The sequence below is a fragment of the Mytilus californianus genome, unplaced genomic scaffold (genome assembly GCF_021869535.1).
Source record: "Mytilus californianus isolate M0D057914Y unplaced genomic scaffold, xbMytCali1.0.p SCAF_5, whole genome shotgun sequence".
Taxonomy (NCBI): domain Eukaryota; kingdom Metazoa; phylum Mollusca; class Bivalvia; order Mytilida; family Mytilidae; genus Mytilus; species Mytilus californianus.
Window position 1 is genome coordinate 109593603 of NW_026262701.1, and position 27250 is coordinate 109620852.

The 27250-nt window shown below is 32.1% G+C and overlaps 2 protein-coding genes across 7 annotated transcripts in view; both read left to right on the top strand.

Annotated features, from left to right (window-relative positions):
- The window catches only part of LOC127700561 (lachesin-like), a 99860-nt gene extending 99086 nt beyond the window's left edge, over positions 1-774 (top strand). For all 4 annotated transcript variants that reach the window (XM_052204116.1, XM_052204115.1, XM_052204114.1 and 1 more), the window contains exon 7: positions 590-774. In XM_052204116.1, coding sequence (XP_052060076.1) covers positions 590-660 — 71 coding nt within the window. In that variant the 3' untranslated portion in view covers positions 661-774. The remainder of the gene's footprint in view (positions 1-589) is intronic.
- LOC127700558 (lachesin-like) overlaps positions 1-27250 on the top strand; it is a 208970-nt gene that overhangs the window by 131447 nt on the left and 50273 nt on the right. The window lies entirely within an intron of this gene.

The window sequence follows — 27250 nt, forward strand, 5'->3', positions numbered from 1 at the left end:
GTCTTTGATGGAAAGTTGTTATTTTGGCAACTATACCACATCTCTTTATTTTCATCATCTGCACCTATATATGTAATTTGTTTTGCTCGAAATTGTAAACACCAAGTTGTCAATTATTACAACAAAATATGGGTTTCTTCAATGAGGACTAGTGTTTTCTTTCATCCTTAAATACTGTCAGTTTCTTTCGGTAAAGTGTTACTTTCCATTTTGAATTTTCCTCGGAGTTCAGTATTTTTGTGATTTAACTTTTTAATAAGTTGTTGTTGTCACCATTTATATACATGGCTATACGTTATATAAACAAAAACTGTTTGAAAACTGTTTTTTTTTTATACAATCTTTAATAGTCTTGCATTTTGATTTTAATGAAAACTTAAAACTAGTACTTACATGACAACAATTTGGAGCTAACTATCTATTCATATAATTAGATTTAACTTTGTATAAAAGAGCAAATCATGCAAATTTTGTGTGTCACATTTTTTATAATTTTACAAGCTGGAAAAAAATATTTAATAAAATAATTTCCGGAAAAATGAAATATGTTTATACAGCTTAAACTGTACTTATCAATTTTACATTTTAGAAACTGAGGAATGCCGAGGACAAAAATGTCCATCTGTTGGAGCTGGGAAAATTCCTATTAAGTTTCCATGAGATTTAGTTGTATCTGTCAATTCTCATCGAGATGTATTTAAAGATTGTGAATGAGATTGTTCCAATTTATATGAAATCAGTTAACATTATAAAATAAAATTTGTAAAATTTAAATTGTTTTGTTTTTCTGTTCAAATGAGATACTTTAATAAAAATGAAATTGAATGCAAAAAGGATGAAACAGAAGACCATTTGATGAACAAGGAGCTGTAGATAAAAAGTCCTCGGCCAGGATAAATATCCACTTCGATAGGTAAAATCGACCATCAGTCATAGTTTTGTTGGTGTGCACCTGCTTCCCCAAGCCGTCTCCTTTCAACAAAAAACATTCTATCCAAAGAAAACAACTCAAATTGCTTACTGCCCGTCACACCAGCAAGCTACCCCAAATGTTATTTTCAAATGAGGATCCCTGGAACCTTCAACGCACTATCCATACCTAATGAAGCCACCATTCGACGAATAAGGATCTCGAGGTAATTAACAATTCAAAGACTATTTCATACCTCAATGGGTGGTGAACACTTATCATTTTCGATGTAGCAGATTATTTTTATACTGTTCCTGCTTGCCTTCTTTTATTTAACACTTTTATCATCCTTCCAAAACCATAATTATATGGAAGTAGTAAGCTGTCCCTCTTTTGTTAAACTAAGAATAGGGGTGTGTTGCATGTAAAACATGTAAAATGTAATCTCTCAAAAATAAGATTGGGTTGGTTTGATGAAGAACTTCTTTTTTTTTAACAAAGGCAAATATGCTGTACAATTCAAAAAATGATATCGGACTTAAAACTCATCAAAGATACCGAGCTTATAATTTGCATCAGTCGCGTCTACACAAGAATCATGTAGGACAGAAATCATAATAGGGAGTGTCTAGTGTAATAGCTTTGTGGGAATCATAGACACTTCTTTCGTTGAAATAAGAAACATTCCGGAACAGTCGGAGGAGTGTAGCAAGAGCCATCGCTAGGAATATGAGGTTCATAGAATAATTGATCATATTTAGCCAGGAGAGTTTCCAATAAATTTATAATGTAGTTTTACACTATTCTGTAACCCTACTGTACTTATAAAATAACGTGATTAGAATGATTCATAAAAGGGTTATTTACCTTGTTTGGGATAAGCGGAACACATCAACATTAAGAATTGAACCGAAATATTTTTATTAAACAAATTAAGGCCAAATGAGGGCATAGAACACAGAACAATACAGATAGGCTTGGAACAAGTATTTGCAAAACAATAGGTTTTACGTTTAATTACAATTTAAACAATATAAAATGATTGCTATTCTCTCTATTGTCGTTTTTGTCTCGCCTGCGCAGTATGCTAGACATAGGTATTACTATCCTACGGCGACGGCAGCATATACTATTTGTATAATTATAACTAGAGGCTCCCAAGAGCCTGTGTCGCTCACCTGATTCTACTTTGGTTTTGGAAATCATGTAAAAATAGATTAAAATCATAACAGATACCCTAATAATGATTGAGGCCAAACTTGGTTTAATATTGGCCCCGTAATTTAATCAAAAGCAGAAGACTTTTGTAAAGTTTACAGAAATTACCAATAAATTCATTGAAATTGTAGAAAAATTACTTTATACGGACAATAACAAATCAGCTACAAAGTAACAACACTTGGTCAGCACCTCAAAAAAAAACCATCCATACCATGTTTGGGTTCAATCCATTAAGCGGTTTTCTAGAAGAAGACATTTGTATATATTTCCCGTAGGGTCCTTTGTTAAACTAAGTTCTCAATTGGCAGCCATCTTTTTTGATGGATTTGCTACAAAGTAACAAAACTTGGTTAGCACCTCATAAGGAACATTCATGCCATGTTTTATTTCATTCCATTTAGTGTTTCTCTAACAGAATACATTTGTATGTATTTCCAATAGGGTCCTATGTTAAACTAAGTGCCACTCTGGCGGCCATCTTGGATGATGGATCAGCTTCAAAGTAACAACATTTGGTCAGCACCTCATAAGGAACATTCATACCATGTTTGGTTTCATTCCATTCAGTGGTTCTCTAAAAGAAGACATATGTATGTATTGTCCACAGGCTCCTATGTTAAACGAAGTCTACCGCTGGCGGCCATCTTGGATGATGGATCGGCTTCAAAGTAACAACACTTGGTCAGCACCTCATAAGGAACATTCATGCCATGTTTGGTTTTATTCTATTCTGTGGTTCTCTAGAAGAAGTTCAAAATGTAAAAAGTTAACCACGACGACGACGGACGACGAAGATGACAGACAATGGACGCCAAGTGATTAGAAAAGCTCTCTTGACCTCATTTTTATGGTCCATTGGTCAATGTTAAGATTTGATGTTTTGGTCTATTTTTCAAGTACTGATAGCACTACGGCAGCTATATTTAGTGTAAAGATTGATTGTATAATGTACATGTTGGTTTAGTCGGTATCATCTGACCCTGACCTAATTTTCATGGTCCATTGGTCGATGTTTAGTTTTTGATTTTTTAGTCTGTTTTTGAACTACTCGTAGCAATTGGTCAGCTTGATTTGGTGTATGGAACAGTAGTCAGATGTACATGTCTATCTGGCAGGTATCGTCTGACCTTGTCCTCATTTACATGTTCAATTGGTCAATGTTAAGTCTTTTGTGTGTTTGTCTCTTTTTTTGTTACCTTAAGCAATAGATCAACTATATTTGGTGTATGGAATAATTGTAAGGTGTACATGTCTGTCTGATGGGATTTATCTGGCCTTCACCTCTTTTTCATAGATCTTTAAGATTGTTAAGTTTATCTGATACATGTAGCTTAACCTTTATCTTTTAGACAGCAGAGACACATTCATGTATGTAAACAGAAATAGACCAAGAGCATATTAATTTATTACGTCATTAAACTAAAACTTGAATTCCAACTTCAATAGACAAGGTGGAAAGAAAACAGCCTTTACTATTCCTGTTAGGTTCATTTTCTCATTTGTTTAATATTATATGTCGTTTTTATAAATAGAAGATACAGCGAGTAAATGACATTATCAACTTATTTTTTGAATATCCGGTAATTATTGTCCTGTCACTTGAAAAAGGTAACCCTTGTCATTAAAACTAGTTACATGTAGCTATTCTTGTACATTATGCCCAGTCCAATAGACAGGATGTCTCCTAGGGGGTTATTCGAAACCATAACAATATGACTTGCTTGAATAGTAAAACTTCCATCTGATTCCCAACCTTAACAGAAAAAAGTTAAATAAAGATACTAAACTCCAAGGCAAATTTAAAAAGGGGAAGTCAATGAAAACTGACACTATCAAACGCTATCAACCAAAGTAACAACTAAAAAACCTATGCCATATTCCTGTCTTGGAACATGCATTTTCAGAAGAAAATGGTGGGTTAAACCAGGGTGTATAGCCAGCAGAACCTTTGATATGTTTTTTTCATGTGTATGTGGTAGTGGTGGGGATTCGTTTGAAACACCCGAATCATAAATTGGATTTCACTTTACAGTAAGATTCGCCAAAAACAAAACAAATAATGTTGTCAATGACATTATGACTATTGCCTATCAATTATAGATGCTGGATGATATTCGATCCGTTTTAAAAATAATAAGCGTGTCTTGGCGTATTAAAGTGTATATATCTGCTGATATATCTTATAATTTTTTTCAATGACTTGGTCAATGCCATTGCTGGGGGAAATTGTGTTTTCCCAGATTTTACAATAGTCAGCACGTCTCGGCTGACATCAGATATCATTGAAATTGTTATTTTTGATAAATTTACTGTAATTTAAAAGTTTGAATAATTACAAAGACTGACCGTTTTGTACCTCTTTTTATTTTTTATTTCAGCGCCAATGATGAGTATTGATATGTACTGAATAGTTAGCGAGCATGTTATTTTGTTATTACCTTTTTATCGATCTTAGACAATATAAAGGTCTCCTGTAACAATATGATCTGGCCTGGAAGTTGAAGTATCAGTATAAGCCTTAAGTTTAAAAAGTATAGTAAATAATACTTTTTACATGATCGTTTGCAGATGTAAGAAAAAACAAGAAACATTCAAAGAATTGGTTTTATGATACCGAATAATACCGAACGGTTGGACAAGAATGAATTTGACTAAATGTCCATAGTCCATGTATAGATAGCCTAAGCTAGATTCTGGCAAAACGTGTATTTGAATGTTTGGTTGTCTCGTTATTGATTTGTTCATTCTACTGTTTTGTTTCGAGCGCCCCTAATGAGTCTTATTTAGACAAAACGCTCATTTTATAAACCATGTATCTTTGATAACTTTTTTTTGTTCCCTATTGGAAATTCAAATGCTGATGCCTCCGTTAGATATGGTTAAGGATTTATGTGAATATTTTTGATAACATAAGAGACATGAAACATGTTTTCCTGTTCCATAATACTATCTAGTAAATAAGGAGAAAATGGATATATTGTCTTGTGTTTGTAAGTGGCATCTATCTTCGTCCATTTTCCTGTCAACCGACCAAAAAGTGCAATCTTTTAATATAAAATTTTGATTGTACTAATGTATATGTTGATAAAGCAAACATTAGTCCATTGAATATCACAGATGTTCTTGTGTGGGTTTTCATACAAGGCATAGTTTCTTCACTGATTGCTAAATCCTATATTAACCCTGGCTTTCAAATAAAAAAGCTTTGTGTTTATCTTTAAACATAAGGAAAAGAAATCTAGAACAATCAAAACGTGTTATAGTGTTCTTTTATTTGTCTTCGTAAATAATCACCCTTTACTATTTAGTCCATTTTTAGTAAAATCCTTTTTGTGTAGCTCGGTACTTATGCATCCGCAACAATTTGTTGTTGTGCTGTGGTTTTTTTTTTTTTGTATTCCTGCGTTTCATTTGTTTTTTCATGTGCTTTATCATTATGCAATTTTGTTTTGCTTTTGAACATATTTGGTTTTTTTTATAGTGATAAAGATTATAATACAGTGTTTTCTGCTGTACCCCTATTTTTGACATTTTTACCTATTATGTTTGTTTGTTTTGTTCACACTGTTCACGCATTGTTGTCGATTTAATGGAATTTAATGCGACTGTAATAAATACAATGAGAGGTTTAGCTAGCAATAAAAACCAGGTTTACTCCACCATTTTCCATAAAAGGAAATGCCTGTACCAATCCAGGAATATGATACTAGTAGTTGTTTCCATTCGTTTGATGTGTTTGAGCTTTTGATTTTGCTATTGATAAGGGACTTTCCGATTTGAATTTTCCTTGGAGTTTGGTATGTTTGTTATATAACTGTTTGCTGTTGACATAGATTTAACAATTTTATTTTAACTAAACTTGTTTTTTCGTTATTAGCAGGTATAACTCGTATTAATTTGAGGACTCTGCGTGGATTTATGTTGGAAATAAGGACTACAAGATTGTTTTACTTTCATTTATCATTAAAGTTATTTCTACAACTGAAGATAGTATCAAAAAGACAACCGGATGTATTCAGAAAATCGATTGTAAAAACATGTAAATAACAAAACATTAATATGTGAAATTTAAATATATAAGCATAAATTGGGACGTGAACTGTTAAAACTTTAAACGGGTATAACTGTAAATGAATAGAAATAGATCTAAAAGCAAGATATTTTAACGGACTTTGAAAGTGTTCTTTGTTGGCATCGCATCAGAAAGAGAGTAAATATTGTGCAATTTATTTATAAATTACAAACACAACAATTGTTAAAATAAGGTTAATGAAAATGCTCCCAAAGATTTAACTGAACCTCAATTACCGAATATTTCGCTAATGCTTTTAAAGATTTCGTGAAAAACATTTGGCAGAAGAATAATTTTATTACAGTTGCATCAATAACGATGGTTCAGTGAAGTTGTATGAAAAAATTATGGTCTAATGAAACAATTCTTGCTATAGCTTAAATCAATGTATGGGAGAAAACAAGTGATTTATTACTTTACTGATTGTCTATGTTGGAAAATGTCATTACGTTGTAAAACTATCCTGACGCGATAAAAATGTATTATTGTAACCATTATTACATGGACAAATCCATTTTATATAATTTGATATCTTCTTTAATATTTATATTGTCAATATGCTGTTAAGTTTCTGTTGTCATCTCAAAATAAAAGCTGAATGCAAAATCGTTTTTCTTTATTGCCTTACAACAATAGGATCCTATGTGAAAACATGTGTGAAAAATGAACATACTGATTCTTAAGCGCTTAATAATGACAGAGTACAAAATATTCACATTAAAAAAGGGTTTTTTTTCAAGACAAGACTGTAATTGGTTGAAACAACATACACATTGAACAATAGAATAGTATTAACTACACCATCAAATAAAAACTGAGTAAAACATCATGGAAACCTTTAAAAGCTATCCTTGTGAGAAATATTTGAATGATTTTGATTTATTTGTGAACTAAATTTAGTTGACATAGAATCTTTTTAACTGAATAAGTGAATTTTACTTAACCTTGTCTATCTTAATGTACCAATAGTTAACTGATTCACAGTAAGGGATTCGATCAGTTTCCTTTTTACTCATAAAGATGAACATACGGTAAAATATATGTTTTTTTTTTATGATTGCTATACCTAGTAAAAAAAGGATGGAGATTTAAACAGTATATCGTACTAAAGCCATTGCAAATACACCATATGGTTTAATTTGATTTAGTAAGGTCTGAATGATGTCCTCGACTTTTTTGTAACAGTATCATAAAAAACCTGTTGGATTAAATTTGTCAGAAAAAAGACAAAATCGTTTTTCGGTTATATGAGATATACGATCATGCCATGCTGGGGAATTAAGCAGATATGACATATAAATGATCCATAATAAACAATATATCAAATGTACATGAATATGTATCAATAAGCTGAATCATGTTATTTGTATAGGGCAATTGCTATTCACAGTGCTACAGATTATTTTGTTTACAGGTCAGGAGGAGCTAATAAATCTGCATACTTAACCTTGTTCCCGAAGTTTATACAATGTGAATTCAAGTATTAAAAATGTTCTAAATGCTTCCATGTACGAAATAAGCATTGACATAATAGTAATAGTTTGTACTATTTTAGTATCGTTATTTTTAGAGCATGACTCTTATCTGAGTTCAACTATTTCTTATCTAATGTACATTTTTGTATCTTTATCATGCATATAGTGGTTATATTATACGATAGATAGTATGCGGCATAACGGATGGGTTGTACTGTGTTTAAAGGTATTTCAATTTTTTTTTATTGGTTTTTTTATTGGAGTGTTCTACTAAGCATACTGCATGCCAGTATTATATTTATACATAAATAAAGCCCGTCTCCGGGTCGGGATTTACTCGCTGTGTTGAAGACTCATTGGTGGACTTCGGCTGTTATCTTTGGTCGGGTTGTTGTCTCTTTGACATATTCCTCGTTTCCATTCTCAATTTTATGTTATAAAAATTAAAGTTACATTTCTGTCTATGTGTATTTATTTCGTGTACTCTCTGTCAGGGCTCACATAAAATTCCTGGCGTAAAAAAATAAAGGTCAGTCCGATGATATGATACATAAAATGTAATGGAAGGAATGGTGCTTGATTTTCATATGATGAAGGCATAATCTTTCAATCAGTTTAGTTGAGGTCTGGAACTGGCATGTCAGTTACTGCTAGAAGTCCTTTGTTAATTTATGTATCATTGTCATTTTGCTTAGTTTCTTCTGTTACCAATTCTGATATCGGACTCGGACTTCTTTTGAATTGAGTTTTACCGTGCGTATTGCTGTGTTTTTGTTTGTTCTTCATTGACTTAAGGTATAGGGGGAGGGTTGAGATCTCACAAAACATGTTTAACCTTGCATATCCTAAGTCAGGAGCCTCTGGCCTTTGTTAGTCTTGTATATTGTTTAATTTTAGTTCATTTATATGTTTAGGAGTGTAATGTGACGTCTCTTTTCAATAAACTAGTACACATTTTTGTTTAGGGCCCGGTAGAAGCCCGACTCCGGGTGCGGGATTTTCTCGTTGTGGTAAAGACCATTGGTGGCCTTGCATGGGCTGTTTCTGCTCTTTGGTCGGGTTGTTGTCTCACATTACCAATTTCCATTCTCAATTTTATTCTTGCATTTTTTTACGTGTTTTCAAAATGTATCTTGCAATTTTCAATTTACCAGAAATAAAATATATACTAGTATATACATATTATCCAAAAGAATGAATAAAAAATATTGACACTGACGAAGACTATCTATTCAGCCGAAAAATTTGTCAACACGATTTTAAAACATCATCTTCGTATATTACCATTTTCTATTAGTACCGTTGCGCAAATCTTAATACCTTTATATTTTTTCCTTATCTGTCCAGTACTGTCTATTCTAGACAATCCGGTACATATTCGATGTGCTGGTTGATTCGTTTCGTAGGCCTCTATATATATTATCATCCAATTCCAGAGCTCCAAAAGTTCACTACCTTCCCTCAGGAGGGTACACAAAAGGAGAACATAATTAGCCACTTTTCCCCATAATTTTTTTCAGTCCTGTTACGGCCTCTAGTCCGTGTCCGGGTCCGGAGTCCCACCCATCCCGGGTTCAGAGCATACCAAATCAAATACACTGTTAAAAAAGTAAACGAGATATCCCATGATGCAAATTATTACCTGTATTTATAACTTTTTGGGAACATATATTATTTCTTGTGAATATTCCAACGTTTGACACGCCATATTGTGCGGTGTCATCATATTTAATTATGAAGACTAGTTCCTGTGGGTTTTTCGATTCAGCTGCACTATCTTATACTTTCCCAGAACTTTTTATTGTAACCTTCAAAGAATAATGTTATTCATTATATATGGTGCATAGGGGCCGTCTACTAAAACCTGGATTTGTTGAAACTGAGGGAATGAATCAATAAAATTGAGATGGAAAAATGGGGAACAACCCGACCAAAAAGCAAAATGTGTTAGCAATTTCTTATTTGCTATTGTAGTTGACGAGACCCCTTCCTTCCTAACCCTCCCCCCAAAAAAAATCCAATGCACGAGTTTGGTCAAGAGATGTATCATTTACCTATCACGACCACAGTTGCAGATTAAGAATTTAAAAAATGATTACAGTTAGAAGGTGGAGTTCCAGTCGTATGTTGTCAGTTTAATACGTTATTCAGAAAACCGAAAGAGGGAAACGGTGGATCTAGGTCTTTGTGATCTGCCTATATTAAAACAAAAATTTCGATGAAAAACCCTTGCAACAACTTTATTATGGATCAATACCTGTCGTATAGAAGCAAAATTTCTGCCTAGATCCAGCAAACCCTTATTGTTCCAGTGGTAGTTAAAATCTTCAGCCATTCCTTCTGGTATGCCTGCTTTGTGATTTTTTTCTAATGTATTGAATGTTAATATGTTCTCATCTTGAATTCCATGACTATGATTTGCTACTGGACGTTAAGCAAGCAAAAATCAAACAATAATTTTATTTAGTTTTACTCTTGTTATTGTGATGTCACGATCCATTATTTTGTGTGAGACATTTTTTTTTAACATTTGTGTTCTTCTTAAGTCATGCATGGAATCATAACCTAGGACCCTAAACACATCAAACGAATGGAAAACAACTGTCATATTCCTGACTTGGTACAGGCATTTCCTTATGTAAGAAAATGGTAGATTAAACCTGGCTTTATAGCTAGCTAACTAAACCTCTCGCTTGTATGACAGTCGCATAGAATTCCATTATATTGACAGCAAGCAATGTGTGAGCAAAACTATTGACAGACACATCCGCTAATCTGATGATTTATATAAATTCTTAACCTTTCAGTATCAATTATAACCCAATTAAACTAATTTAAAAGTGATAATGTATCATGTAAACATACGATATGAAACAAAATTAGCAAACATTATTCAATCATCAAAGTAGTAATCCAGGAATTTGTACATTTAAAGCAGTTTGCATTATTTACCTTGTCAATACCGATCATGAAATATGAACTAGGCAAGCTGCCATTGAACCGTCCAAGCTGACGTTATTGAAACGAAAATTTGTCATCAGTATGTAAAAGTTGCTTTAACATAAGATGGAAATTTTATCACAAATGCATAAAAAGGAGGAGTCCCCTTTTATTAGCTCACCTGGCCCAATGGGTCATGTGAGCTTTATTCATCTCTTGGCGTCCATCGTTCGTCGTCTTCCATCGTCCATCGTCTGTCGTCCGTCATCCATCGTACGTTAACTTTTACCAAAATCTTCTCCTCTGAAACTACTGGGCCAAATTTAACCAAACTTGGCCACAATCATTATTTGGGTATCTAGTTAAAAACATGTGTCCGATGACCCCGCCTGCCAACAAAGACGGCCGACATGGCTTAAAATAGAGCATTGGGGAAAAATGGAAGTTTTGTCTTTTATTTTTAAAACCGTTATAAATAGAGAAGATCTGACAGGTGCAGAAATGTTCAGAATGTTGAGCTCTACCAATTGTTCGTATTCTTCAAGACTGTGAGACGACTTCTTATAGGAATTATTGCCCTTAAGTGAAAAATTTTACCATTTTTTTTTCATTTTTGCCTATTATCATGAAAATTATAACAGATACAGAGAAACTTCAAATTGCAAAAATGATCAGCAAGACAAGATCTACAAATAAGTTTAATGGTCGAAATCGTCAGTCGACTCCTTATTAGAGGTAATGCCCTTTCATGACGATTTTTACCAAATTTTTACTTTTTTGCCTTATACAATTATAATAGATAGATAAAAACTTAAATAAGCAAACATGAGCAGCAAGACAAGATCTACAATTAAGACAATATAAAGGAAATTGTCCCACGACTTCTTATTGGAGTTATTGCCATTTAATGATGTTTTTACAATTTGTTTATTCGTTTTGCCTTATATGATAAAAATTATAATAGATAAATATACACTATAGGTTGCACCTCTGTAAATATAGACAATGCAATTTCCCATAGGAACTCCCTTAGCGGCTAATACTGTGCCACTTTTACTATGAAGTCTCGTAAAAAATTATATCCTAGAACGGAAAGTTGATATGCACTACTATTTTTTTCAAAGGCCAAAGCATAGGGCTGTGCGGCATATTTTCAACATTTATAGGCCCCGAATTTTTAAGAGTTTAAACTTATACTAAAATTCTGTACTACCCCTACCTTCATTTTGGTCTTCCTCAGATTTCAATTTTCGCCGCTTCTATGTGTTTTTATACTGTTAACATTCCCAAGTTATGTTTCTATGAGATGAAACTTAGAGATCATAACTGGGAACCAGTACGTAAACAAAACAAAATAACTATGAATATTATTTATCTCCCCAAAAGAGGCGTGGCTTGTGAAACAACTGTATTTACAAAGTGCAACCTTTAAATCACAAAAATAATCAGCAAGGCAAGATCTACTAACAAGTCAAAACTTGCCGATATATTTAGTAGACTGTCATTTAAAGGAGTGATTGCCTTTAAATGAGGATTGTTTTAACCCTCTTTTGTGTTTTGAGCAAAAACTAAAGAAGATAGAGAGAAACTAAACAGACTAAATGATCAGCAATACAAGATCAACAAAACAGAGATTTTTGTTATGAATTCTATTCTCGTCTACAATATTAATGTTGGAGAGTGTCTTTTGCTGAAAATGTACATAGACCAAGGTGAGCGACACAGGCTCTTTGTGGCCTCTAGTTCATGTTTTTAATACAAGCTGAACACATATACCAATGAATATTATAAATAGATATAAGAAGATGTGGTATGAGTGCCAATGAGACAACTCTTAATCCAAGTCAAAATTTATAAAAGTAAACCAATATATGTCAAAGTACGGTCTTCAACACGGAGCCTTGGCTCACATCGAACAGCAAGCTATAAAGGGCCCCAAAAATTACTAGTGTTAAACCATTCAAACGGGATATCAAACTGTCTAATCTATATAAAAAACGAGAAACGAGAAACACGTATGAATCACATCAACAAACGACAACTACTGAACATCAGATTCCTGACTTAGGACAGGTGAAAAAAATTGCAGCGTGTTTAAACGTTTTAATGGTACCAAACCTTCACCCGTATCTGAAACAATAGTGTAACATCACAACATAGAAAGACTTTTTTGAAGACAGACAGCAGAGACAACTTAACAAGACATCTTTCAAGACATTCTTAGTGCTTTAACCTCGAAATGACAATTGTGCTTACTAACAATATTATGCGCTGTGATATTTTATTATCAATGATATTTATATTAACTGCGACTCTGAATTAAACACAGATTCAAGCACAAACAGTGATAATGACTTGAATAATACTGCAGTTACTGCCTTGGATGATACACTTTTCGAAACTTCAAATCAGCAAGGTCTATCCACTGAAGAAATACCTTTAGAACACAAAGAAGATGCGGATAAAACAGGTATGTACTCAGCCATCAATAATAATAAAGGCATACAAACTTTTGACGCAAGTTGCAATATAGAGGGAAATGACCAAACAAATACTGACAGTCAAATGCAAAATTATATGATGTGCATTTCTTCATGTCTCACATTTCACAACTGTAATAGACAAAATTTGTAAACAACAAACAGACATTCTAACCTTAAAAAGATATCATTATCTTACACTGTAGATAAGATAACAGTCTTCACAAAACCAAAAAAAAAAAAAAAAAAAAGAAATTAGAAATGTGGAAGAAGCACCAACTTTGTTTGCACTAAATTACTCATTAATGAACAATTTAAAGGTTAAAAGCCCAACTGAATGTGTTGATGAAATTGAAAAACAAGTATGTGTAGTAATTATTGAACTTCTTCCAAGTAATAAAATAGTCATCTCACTTCCTACTCGGAGAAAACTTCAAAAGACTCTGAAGAGTTGAACACTAAAAGTCAAATTATAAGTGCCATGATTAAAGACAAGTTAAGGAGAAATAACTTTATTATTTTGTGACAACAGTAATCTGACACACAAAAGCGAAGCTATAGACAACTATATAGATAACCATAATGTGTATCATCTTTCTCAAAATTGCACAGCTATGCTGAGATGTAACTTTCGTGATGCTATAGATTCTGCTCTTGATTTGCCAAAAACATTAACTCAACAAGAGGCAGAAACTTCCCCATCTAGAAATAGAGGAGGCGGACATGACTGTGAAGAAATTAGCAGACAATGAGTGTTGACTTTTTTTTCTTGCTGTTGGAATTTTAAAATTAACATTTCAAAAAAGTTGAGAAATGATCTAAACATTTGTTGTTGGGATGTTGGTGGTCTAATATCTGAACACTATATCAAAACAATTGACAAAGAGTTTATTTCAGAATTTAAACAGTGATATTGTTCTATTGAAAATTTCAATTACCACTGATTTTGTCTAAATAAATCCAAAATAACAGGTACTTCGGGGACCTAGGTATTCTAATATGCCAGTATATAAGAAAGGGGGTATTTAATACACCAGGATATAAGAAAGGGTGTTAGAAATCTGAATAATGTGACATCAGAATACCTATTGTTGAAACAAGGCATATATTTTTTCCATCTTAAAAAAGATATAAACATTTGCTGAGCTTACTATGCTCCAAGAAGTAATAATGATATAATAGAAATCACTGAAAAGGACTTTAATGCTAGAATAGGGCTTGAAAAAGATTTCATTACTGGGTATGGTGCCAACCACATTCCAATACATGATTAAAACTATAATATAGATTGTATCAGAGAAAAAAGAGCCAGTCAAGATAGGGTTGTAGAATATTTGAACTATGTATTTGTATTCAAATTCACATTTTAAATGACAGATACTGCCGTGACAGTGCTGATAGATATGCTATTTCAAACCCAATGATTGCAGTGTAGTTGACTATGTAATGATATTAAGATTATACGACAATATTTTATAAATGCATGTATCAGATTTTAAAGCAAACCTTTCTGACTGTCATTGCAAAATATTATTGCATCCTATGAACAAGTGAAAGATGTAGTTCTCACTTGGATGATTTTCCAATAAGATATTTTTGGAATACTGACAGTGCCAGACATTTTCAAGAATCATATTCATATCCAGTAATACAAATTGAGATTAAAACAATTCCCGAATGATAAAATTAAATGTGATAAAATAATATCAATAATGCTACTTACAAAATTCAATAAATTTTTGACAAAGACTAAAAAAGTTCATTGGAAAACAAGAAAAAAGATAAAATTTAAAAGTAGAAATTATTGATAATGAATTTTCTAAAATGAAAAAACAAAAAAAAAAAACGGTGGGAGAAAAAGCCAAATTAATGTCAAAATTTCAAAAAGATTCTTCAGTGCGAGGTTATTTTTTCAAGCAAAACAAAAAGTATAACAAAAAATGAATGAAAAAACTGAGAATTTAAACAAATTATTTTAAATCAACTTGAAGTCTGAAACCCAAAAGAATACTCGTAAGTAAACCAACAACGGAATGAACAGGAGGATGGTCCAGGAAGCAATATTGATGGTGACACATGGTATAGGTATTTCTCTAACCTATCATCAGTTGACATCAACATAAAATTTAGATAAAATAAAGAGAAAACTAAAGATATTAGAAGAAAAAAATATGAGTTTTACTACACTTGAAGTTAAAATAAACAATGTTGTAATGAAATGTTATAAATCCCACAGAGTTACATTAAGGATGTGAATGAACATGAAATTTGCTGACTTCTTCCCCCATATTCAATTATCATTCTGTGGTGAACCCTATATACTTCTTGTGAATATGCTTTACTGTGTAATGAGTTTTCAGATTTATTTTACTTTATTTTCCTGTTACTGAATACTTAAAGCAGGGTATTAATAGTGATCAATATATGATTGAGTCAAAATGACATAGATGAAGCAACTTAATTAGGTCACTGTTTTTCCTGATTTTTGTAGCGGAGGGAGCATCAACGTTTCCCCATGTCCGTCCATACGTACGTTCCAAAATTGGTTTCTGTTCTTTAACATTACTTTGCCTCAACCAATTGTTATGAAACTTATACACTATGCTAATTACCACAACATTCAGATCAAGTTCAAATTTGGGTGGCAACACATTTATTGTTCTGGAGTTATGTCCCTTTATAACTTCATATGCAAGCGGGGGCATCATTTGTGTCCCATGGGCACATTCTCCATTTATCTTTTACAACTTTAATAAGACTTGTTTTTTGCTTTGCACATTACATATATAATACTAACATGACAACAATTTGTATCTATCTATTCATCTAATTTGATTTTAACTTTATCTAAATGCACATATCTTGCAAATTTTGAGTGTCACATTTATCACAATTTTAAAATCTGTAGAAAATCATTTAATATGTTCAGAAAAATGAAATATTACGATACAGCTTTAAAATTATTTTTAATTTTATATTGTAGAAACTATGGAATGCCAATGAAAGAAATGTCCATCTGTTGGAGCTGGGAAAGCACCATTTGTGAATCAAGTTTCCATGGTTACGTTTACGTTTGGACTCATCATTAGCTCCAGTATCAAAAAATGCTTTCAAAGATGAAATTAGTTGCAAATATACTTCACTAAAAATTCCATGTATTACAGAATAAAAAAAACAAGTGTGATACTTGAATAATTACCAAATGTTAAAAAAGCAATTAACTTTTCTTGTTCATAATTACATTGAAGTTTATTTCCAACACATGTATATATTCATTATATTTGTGCCATAGATGTTTTTGCAGTTATCTCCCTTGATTATTGATTAATCTTTAAAGAACCAGTTCTATTTTTGACAAAATCAATAACACTCAAAATTTAAAAAAAAAGATTTATAACATGCCTCTTGTAAACTTTGACTCTTCTTGTCTAACTTTAAAAACACCATAAAATAAGTCCAAATTTTGGTAATCATTGATTTTTGGAGCTTCCTTCATAAATGGGGACTTTGCAGGATATTTAAACAAACTTGAACACAAACACACTATATTTTTTTATTTCGTTTGTTAAATGCTATCAGATGGAAACTTAGATTTCTTATGTTACTTTTGATTTTTAAGTATATTTAAGATTTCTAGCAGATAATCATATTAATTCATATTTATCTAGAACTTTAGAAGAAATTTATTGATACATAAAATAGAGTATTTTTGACGGTTCTAAAATATTTGATTAGCTTACATTTAATGTTATACTTTTTCACTAATATACTCATGGAATGAAACTACTGCATATCTTTTGAACCTGAATGTAAATGTACTTTGCTTTTTTCATAATGAACATTTTTTGGTTGGGATTTGGGAAAATATAAATTTCACGATTTGGATTATATTTTATGATCCTTCTATAACGGGAGATGTAGAATAATAAACCAATTTGGCATTGACTGACAATGGAGTGGACGAGATAACTAGAATCCCACTTTAAGATTTAATTTATTAAGCAATTGTTTACTGTCAGTTGATGGCACAATAAATATTACAACACGGAAAATAAGTTAACTTTAGATAACTTATTCACACACTACGAACATCTGATAGCTTTGCAACTAAATGAATTCAAGAATCATTGTTAATGGGATTTAATAATACATATCTTTGCATTATTTTAAAGCAGCTTAATCTAATTAAAAAAAAAATTTGTTTGTTTTTACTGGTTTCAAATTGTTTTGTGTTTTTGTAATCAATTGGAATTAGTTGAAATAGGGTTGTATTGTACATGCCAGGTTTACAATAAAGTATTGTACAATTCATCTTTTTTTTATGATTTATGGTTGATAATTGATTTAAGGGATTACAACTCAGTAAGCTATTGGTGCCTTAAATTTATGACTATGAATTTTGCTCATCTGAATCTTCAAGCAAATGTTATGATAAGATGTCTGTTAATTTAACAGTTCTTCCATTATTGTCTTCAGAGGTCTACATGAAACACACTTTTGATCAATTGGAACCAGAATTAAACACCTTCTTGTATAGAATGCTAACATATTTTTTTAAATACGTCATATTTGTAAAGAACCTTCTCTTTTAAACATTGTACTTTGATGCTGTTGTGATTTGAGCAAAAGTGAATGTTAATAACTTCAACCACTTCAGTCACTGAATTCTTAGACTGCACAATAACACACGCATGTCGAACCATTTGAGAAATGTTCACTTATAAGAAGGAAAAAATCACAAAGAAAGAAATGCTTCATACATTTGGTCTGGATGCTTGGCTGTACCTGTCGATACTTTATTACAAACAGAATTAGACATATGTTTTACGGTGATGTTGCTTATACATTTCGCAAATTATGATAAGATACATATAAACTTTTCGTTTGAATAAACGTATACCTAAAAGCTATAAATGCAACTTTGAATAATGTCTTTTTTATGCAAAAAAACACTATTTATCAATAGTTTGTCTTTTTATATGTAGAAATTTGGAGTTGAACTATATTTCCATATTGCGGGTATTCAGAGATCTGCACTTTGCGTCTTTTATTTTTTTGTTATTTGCTTTTGTGCTTAGCTTAGTATCGATCTGATAAGTCAAACTCTTTACAACAAAAATAGTATACTTATCGGAGTGAGATATTCATCGGAATAGCACAATTTGACGATGTACCTTTTCTCTACAACAAAAAAGTATACTTCTGTTTTATTCTAGAATACTCATTTTCTGAGATTTAGTTGTGATAGTCAATTCTCAACAAAACTTTTATTTAAAAATTTGAATGAGATTATTTTAATTTATATGAAATAAGTTAATATTATGAAATAAAATTTGTATAATTTGAATTGTTTTGTTCTTCTTTTCAAATGAGATACTTTAACTTGAAAAAATTTAAATGCATAAAGGGATAAAATGGTACTAAGTAAATGTGAGCAAAATCACAGATAAAAAGGATATCCTGCTCACCTGTATATGCTCTTTTTAAACCATTTGATAAACAAGGATTTAGTCTCAACTGAAATAGGTAAAATCGATCCCACATTCATAGATTTGATGGATTACACAGGCCAGTACATTAGTCAGTTTGATAATATTTCTTCCCAAAGCCTGTTCCCCTGAACACAAAAAAACATTCATAAAGTTGAGAACAGAAATGAAGAATGTGTCAAAGAGAAAACAACCCGACCAAAGAGCAGAAAATAGCCCAAGGCCACCAAAGGGTCTTCAACACAGCGAGAAAATCCTGCACCCTCAGGCGTGCTTCAGCTGGCCCCTAAAAAAAATGTGCACTAGTTCTGTGAAAATGGACGTCACACTAAACTCCGAAACATATAGTAGAACTAAAATTAAAAAAACATACAAGACTATCAAAGGCCAGAGGCTCCTGACTTGGGACAGGCGCAAAAATGCGGCGGGGTTAAACATGTTTTGTGAGACCTCCCCCTATACCTCAAGGCAATGTAGAATAAACCAAAACACAGCAATACGCACAGTGAAACTCAGTTTAAAAGAAGTCTGAGTCCGATGTCAGAATAGGTAAAAGAAGAAACTAAGCAAAATGACAATGATGCATAAATTAACAAAGGACTACTAGCAGTTACTGACATGCCAGCTTCATACCTCATAAGAAAACAATACAAAGGTCTTACTAACCGTTAAAAACAACACACCAGCATGCTACCCCAAAAGTTGTTTTTCGAAGGAAGACCCCTGGACCCTTTCAACGCTCTATTAATACTAAAAAGCAGCCGACAAAGTCTCAATGTAGGTACCTATGATCTCGGAGTTTATTACCAACTCATATACTACTTCATACCTCAAGTGGCGGTCAGGACTTTTATTATTTTCGATGTAGCAAATTATTCCTGTATTGCTCCTGCTCATTTTCTTTTATTTATCATTTTTAGTATCATTTCAACACAATAATTATTTGGAAAGAATATGCTGCCCCTCTGTTGTAAAACTAAGAGGTGCAGGATAAAAAAAAATACAATGCATCCTTAGATCGGGTTTATTTGATGAAGACCTTTTTTAACAAAAGCCAATATGCTATTAATTCTTAATAAGGTCTTCCTAAAACACATCAAAGATACCAGACTTATAAATTGCATCCACACGCACGTTTCGTCTACTCAAGACTCATAAAAGAACGAAATAAAGTTCAAGGGTACCCATACATTTCTAGAAATCCCATTTACCTGTTTCATTGAATTAAAGAACCCTTATGGAACAAGAGAAGAAAAAAAGGTCTAGGTTATTTACCTGGTTTAGGATAACGGGACCACATCAATAGCTCAAAGGAATGAATCGAAAAATAGGACACTAGGAGAGCATACAACACATACTGATATGGGTTGGCTTGGAACACATATTAACAAAATACATCCCGGGCTTTCAAATACATATATTTGGGTTTAAGCGTCACTGATGAAGGTAAATGCAGAAAAGCGATTTGGACGCATGAAGTTTATAATGTTTTATTTTCATTTAGTAAACGTTTTGGCCATTTAATTATATTAATATCACTATTGTAAACATTTAAGAAATAGCAATATCACATCACTGAATTCTGAGACTGCACAATAACACACGCATGTCGAACCATTTGAGAAATGTTCACTTATAAGAGGGAAAAATCACAAAGAAAGAAATGCTTCATACATTTGGTCTGGATGCTTGGCTGTACCTGTCGATACTTTATTACAAACAGAATTAGACATATTTTTTTACGGTGATGTTGCTTATACATTTCGCAAATTATGATAAGATACATATAAACTTTTCGTTTGAATAAACGTATACCTAAAAGCTATAAATTCAACTTTGAATAATGTCTTTTTTATGCAAAAAAACACTAATTATCAATAGTTTGTCTTTTTATATGTAGAAATTTGGAGTTGAACTATATTTCCATATTGCGGGTATTCAGAGATCTGCACTTTGCGTCTTTTGTTTTTTTGTTATTTGCTTTTGTGCTTAGCTTAGTATCGATCTGATAAGTCAAACTCTTTACAACAAAAATAGTATACTTATCGGAAATCTATATTCATCGGAATAGTACCATTTGACGATATACCTTATCTCTACAACAAAAAACGTATACTTATCGGAAAAAGATATCGTCGGAATAGCACCATTTGACGATAAACCTTTTCTCTACAACAAAAAAGTATACTTATCGGAAATAAATATTCATCGGAATAGCATAATTTGACGATATACCTTATCTCTACAACAAAAAAGTATACTTCTGTTTTATTCTAGAATACTCATTTTCTGAGATTTAGTTGTGATAGTCAATTCTCAACAAAACTTTTATTTAAAAATTTGAATGAGATTATTTTAATTTATATGAAATCAGTGTTGAAATGATACTAAAAATGATAAATAAAAGAAAATGAGCAGGAGCAATACAGGAATAATTTGCTACATCGAAAATAATAAAAGTCCTGACCGCCACTTGAGGTATGAAGTAGTATATGAGTTGGTTATAAACTCCGAGATCATAGGTACCTACATTGAGACTTTGTCGGCTGCTTTTTAGTATTAATAGAGCGTTGAAAGGGTCCAGGGGTCTTCCTTCGAAAAACAACTTTTGGGGTAGCATGCTGGTGTGTTGTTTTTAACGGTTAGTAAGACCTTTGTATTGTTTTCTTATGAGGTATGAAGCTGGCATGTCAGTAACTGCTAGAAGTCCTTTGTTAATTTATGCATCATTGTCATTTTGCTTAGTTTCTTCTTTTACCTATTCTGACATCGGACTCAGACTTCTTTTAAACTGAGTTTCACTGTGCGTATTGCTGTGTTTTTGTTTATTCTACATTGCCTAGAGGTATAGGGGGAGGTCTCACAAAACCATTTAATTTGCTCTACAACAAAAATGGTATATTTATCGGAAATAAAAATCCATCGGAATAGCACCATTTGACGATATACCTTATCGCTACAACACAAAAAGTATACTTATCGGAAATAAATATTCATCGGAATAGCATAATTTGACGATATACCTTATCTCTACAACAAAAAAGTATACTTCTGTTTTATTCTAGAATACTCATTTTCTGAGATTTAGTTGTGATAGTCAATTCTCAACAAAACTTTTATTTAAAAATTTGAATGAGATTATTTTAATTTATATGAAATCAGTGTTGAAATGATACTAAAAATGATAAATAAAAGAAAATGAGCAGGAGCAATACAGGAATAATTTGCTACATCGAAAATAATAAAAGTCCTGACCGCCACTTGAGGTATGAAGTAGTATATGAGTTGGTTATAAACTCCGAGATAATAGGTACCTACATTGAGACTTTGTCGGCTGCTTTTTAGTATTAATAGAGCGTTGAAAGGGTCCAGGGGTCTTCCTTCGAAAAACAACTTTTGGGGTAGCATGCTGGTGTGTTGTTTTTAACGGTTAGTAAGACCTTTGTATTGTTTTCTTATGAGGTATGAAGCTGGCATGTCAGTAACTGCTAGTAGTCCTTTGTTAATTTATGCATCATTGTCATTTTGCTTAGTTTCTTCTTTTACCTATTCTGACATCGGACTCAGACTTCTTTTAAACTGAGTTTCACTGTGCGTATTGCTGTGTTTTGGTTTATTCTACATTGCCTAGAGGTATAGGGGGAGGTCTCACAAAACCATTTAATTTGCTCTACAACAAAAATGGTATATTTATCGGAAATAAAAATCCATCGGAATAGCACCATTTGACGATATACCTTATCGCTACAACACAAAAAGCATACTTATCGGAAATAAATATTCATCGGAATAGCACCATTTGACGATATACCTTATCTCTACAACAAAAATAGTATACCTATCGGAAATAGATATTCATCGGATTAGCACCATTTGACGATATACCTTATCTCTACAACAAAAATAGTATACCTATCGGAAATAGATATTCATCAGAATAGCATCATTTGACGATATACCTTATCTCTACAACAAAAATCGTATATTTATTGGAAATAAAAATTCATCGGAATAGCACCATTTGACGACATACCTTATCTCTACAACACAAAAAGTATACTTATCGGAAATAAATATTCATCGGAATAGCATAATTTGACGATATATTTTATCTCTACAACAAAAAATGGTATATTTATCGGAAATAAAAATCCATCGGAATAGCACCATTTGACGATATACCTTATCGCTACAACACAAAAAGCATACTTATCGGAAATAAATATTCATCGGAATAGCACCATTTGACGATATACCTTATCTCTACAACAAAAATAGTATACCTATCGGAAATAGATATTCATCGGATTAGCACCATTTGACGATATACCTTATCTCTACAACAAAAATAGTATACCTATCGGAAATAGATATTCATCGGATTAGCACCATTCGACGATATACCTTAATTCTACAACAAAAAGAGTATACTTATCGGGATAAATATTCATCGGAATAGTACCATTTGACGATATACTTTATCTCTAAACAATAATAAAATCATCAAGGAAAAAAAAAAGTGAATGTTAATAACTTCAACCACTTCAGTCACTGAATTCTGAGACTGCACAATAACACATGCATGTCGAACCATTTGAGAAATGTTCACTTATAAGAAGGAAAAATCACAAAGAAAGAAATGCTTCATACATTTGGTCTGGATGCTTGGCTGTACCTGTCGATACTTTATTACAAACAGAATTAGACATTTTTTTTACGGTGATGTTGCTTATACATTTCGCAAATTATGATAAGATACATATAAACTTTTCGTTTGAATAAACGTATACCTAAAAGCTATAAATTCAACTTTGAATAATGTCTTTTTTATGCAAAAAAACACTAATTATCAATAGTTTGTCTTTTTATATGTAGAAATTTGGAGTTGAACTATATTTCCATATTGCGGGTATTCAGAGATCTGCACTTTGCGACTTTTATTTTTTTGTTATTTGCTTTTGTGCTTAGCTTAGTATCGATCTGATAATCTATATTCATCGGAATAGTACCATTTGACGATATACCTTATCTCTACAATAAAAAACGTATACTTATCGGAAAAAGATATTCATCGGAATAGCACCATTTGACGATATACCTTTTCTCTACAACAAAAAAGTATACTTATCGGAAATAAATATTCATCAGAATAGCACCATTTGACGATATACCTTATCTCTACAACAAAAATCGTATATTTATTGGAAATAAAAATTCATCGGAATAGCACCATTTGACGACATACCTTATCTTTACAACACAAAAAGTATACTTATCTGAAATAAATATTCATCGGAATAGCATAATTTGACGATATACCTTATCTCTACAACAAAAAATGGTATATTTATCGGAAATAAAAATCCATTGGAATAGCACCATTTGACGATATACCTTATCGCTACAACACAAAAAGCATACTTATCGGAAATAAATATTCATCGGAATAGCACCATTTGACGATATACCTTATCTCTACAGCAAAAATAGTATACCTATCGGAAATAGATATTCATCGGATTAGCACCATTTGACGATATACCTTATCTCTACAACAAAAATAGTATACCTATCGGAAATAAATATTCATCAGAATAGCACCATTTGACGATATACCTTATCTCTACAACAAAAATAGTATATTTATTGGAAATAAAAAATTCATCGGAATAGCACCATTTGACGACATACCTTATCTCTACAACACAAAAAGTATACTTATCGGAAATAAATATTCATCGGAATAGCAAAATTTGACGATATACCTTATCTCTACAACAAAAAATTGTCTATTTATCGGAAATAAAAATCCATCGGAATAGCACCATTTGACGATATACCTTATCGCTACAACACAAAAAACATTCTTATCGGAAATAAATATTCATCGGAATAGCACCATTTGACGATATACCTTATCTCTACAACAAAAATAGTATACCTATCGGAAATAGATATTCATCGGATTAGCACCATTTGACGATATACCTTATCTCTACAACAAAAATAGTATACCTATCGGAAATAGATATTCATCGGATTAGCACCATTCGACGATATACCTTATCTCTACAACAAAAATAGTATACCTATCGGAAATAGATATTCATCGGATTAGCACCATTCGACGATATACCTTAACTCTACAACAAAAAGAGTATACTTATCGGAAATAAATATTCATCGGAATAGTACCATTTGACGATATACTTTATCTCTAAACAATAATAAAATCATCAAGGAAAAAAAAACTAAAACAACTACAACAGACATAGGCCCTGTTCACATTAAGCTAAATTCGGTGTGGTGTAAGTGTACTCTACACTTAAACTAATCTCAATTACGTTCCCATTGATAAAAATCAATGTTTACATGTAGTTTAAAACAGATTTTGACTACATGCAGTTGATAATCAATGTAAGCCTTGTGTGGGTTAAGTGTTCATAAAACAAGATTATTAAAAACGTGGATTTTATTGTGAATATTTAAGGAAGTTACATATATTGAAAAAATATGATTAAAATAATACTATGAATTAAGTTATTTTCCTATTTATATGACAAAAACTCCAAATTTGCTCCGTTAAAAACATGATTTAATTAAATAGCCTTAGTTGACCGTTTGATTTTCAGTGGGAGGGGGATTTGTTTGCTGGTTGAATATTCATTCTACAGCGGGTGTTAGTGCGGCTCATTTACTTAGTGCGAACATTATTTTCACATTTTGTACACAACTTTATCTTGCAAAGTCATGCATTTTGTAGGAAAAAATATTAATTTTCAAAAGTTCGTGGACAATGTTATTTTTACAGTTAGTACCAGTCCAGACTATACATTTCCGAAATCACCCCATGTGTGACTAGCGAATGGAAATATGGTCACTCAGATCTTCTTCCGATCGGCCGTAAACACTTGCCAAAGTCGGCCGTCTGTTTGGCTGTGCGGGATGTACAAGTACTCAGCCACGTCAATCTTAATCTCGGACGGCCTCTATTACAGGACCTACCTATTGTATTTATTGTGAATTTGTTCTCGTCCTGAACATGCATGAAATATTTGCTACTGGACGTTTATCAACCAACAATCAATCAATCAATCATTTTCAAAATCCTTTTTTGGCCTATTGTTAAGCTGTTTTAGCAAACGTAATTGTTACATCTTTTAAGAACTCTCAAAGTTCTCCAAATCAATAGAACGATTTTCTGAAGGTATCGTCCATTCATCTTTGTGGGACAAACCATTCTTTTATTACTTAATAAAAAAAAAAACAAAAACATTAAACATTTTTAGTTCAATAACATACAGGAACATTTTTTAATATCCATGTTGAAAACCCCGAAGGTTATTTAAACCGATGTACAGATGAGAACAAATTTAATATGAATCCGGTGTTCATTACATGAAACTAATTGTAAACAAGTTTACAGTACACAGCGATTGGTGTGAACACGGCCATTGATACACCCAAATTATTGACCAAAGTATGACAACAGGATTGCAGTCACAAAATCCTTTTTGAGTGTTTGATTTATTCTCTTTCTATATATCTTTTACGAATAATTCTGTTCAAAATTATTTTCGAAAAAGAGGCGGAAGATACCAAAGGGAGAATCTAAACTTTAAAAAAACTTTGAAGTCAAAGAGAAACTGACAAAATAATGGCAAAAACTAATCAAACCTAAAAACGACAATAAGACAAAAGGTAGTCTACAACAAAATTCCAAATGTTGAATACAATTATCAACAAGAATCAATGTTTTGTAGCAAGAATCCGCCCATTTCCTTGTCAGTTTCTCTTTACAGTAAGATTAACAGTAAAAACAAATAAGGTCGTTTATGACTTGATGACTACTGTCTATTATTTATTGTTTGAATTTACCTCTGGTATCTTTCGCCTCTCTTGTCTATTATTTATTGTTTGAATTTACCTCTGGTATCTTTCGCCTCTCTCATAGATGCTGTATGGTATTCGCTCCCTTATAAAGACGAAACGCTCGTCTGGAGTACTAAAGTAAAAGACAGCTGATGTCTTTGTTTTTTTTTAATAACTGAATCAATGCAATTGTTTGTGGATATTGCGTCTAAATGGATATTATCAATAGTCAGCACTTCTCGGCTGACATGGTCAAATTCGATAACTTTACTATGAATATGATTTTAGATAATTCTAAACACTTACCATTTTCTACCCCATCCATGGCTTTAACCAGATTTGGAACGGGTTTTTAAAGAATATTTAGTTTCAATGCTCTTCAACGTTTTTTTTTTGCCTTTTAACTGTTTTGATTTCAGCGCCATTAATGAGCATTACGTACCAAATACAATGTAGTAAGCGAGCAGGTGTTTTATATATTGCCTCTCTGTCTTAGACAAAATTAAGGTCTCCAGTCACAATACATGATGTGACCTAGCAGATCATTTCTGAACCTCAAATTTGCTCATGTATATGAAATGAAAGTATCAGTTTTATTTGTCGGCTTTTTTTTTTAAAAAAGCCATTTAAGGGGAGATAACTCAAATAGTAAAATTTGTATAAAGGAATGATTTTTTACATGTTAACTTATCAGTGACGAAATGGTCTTTAGTCAGTACAATCGTTAAATGTTGAGATATTAAGCACTTTCGGGTACTAAGCTTTACATTTCATTCAAAATCAGAAATCAT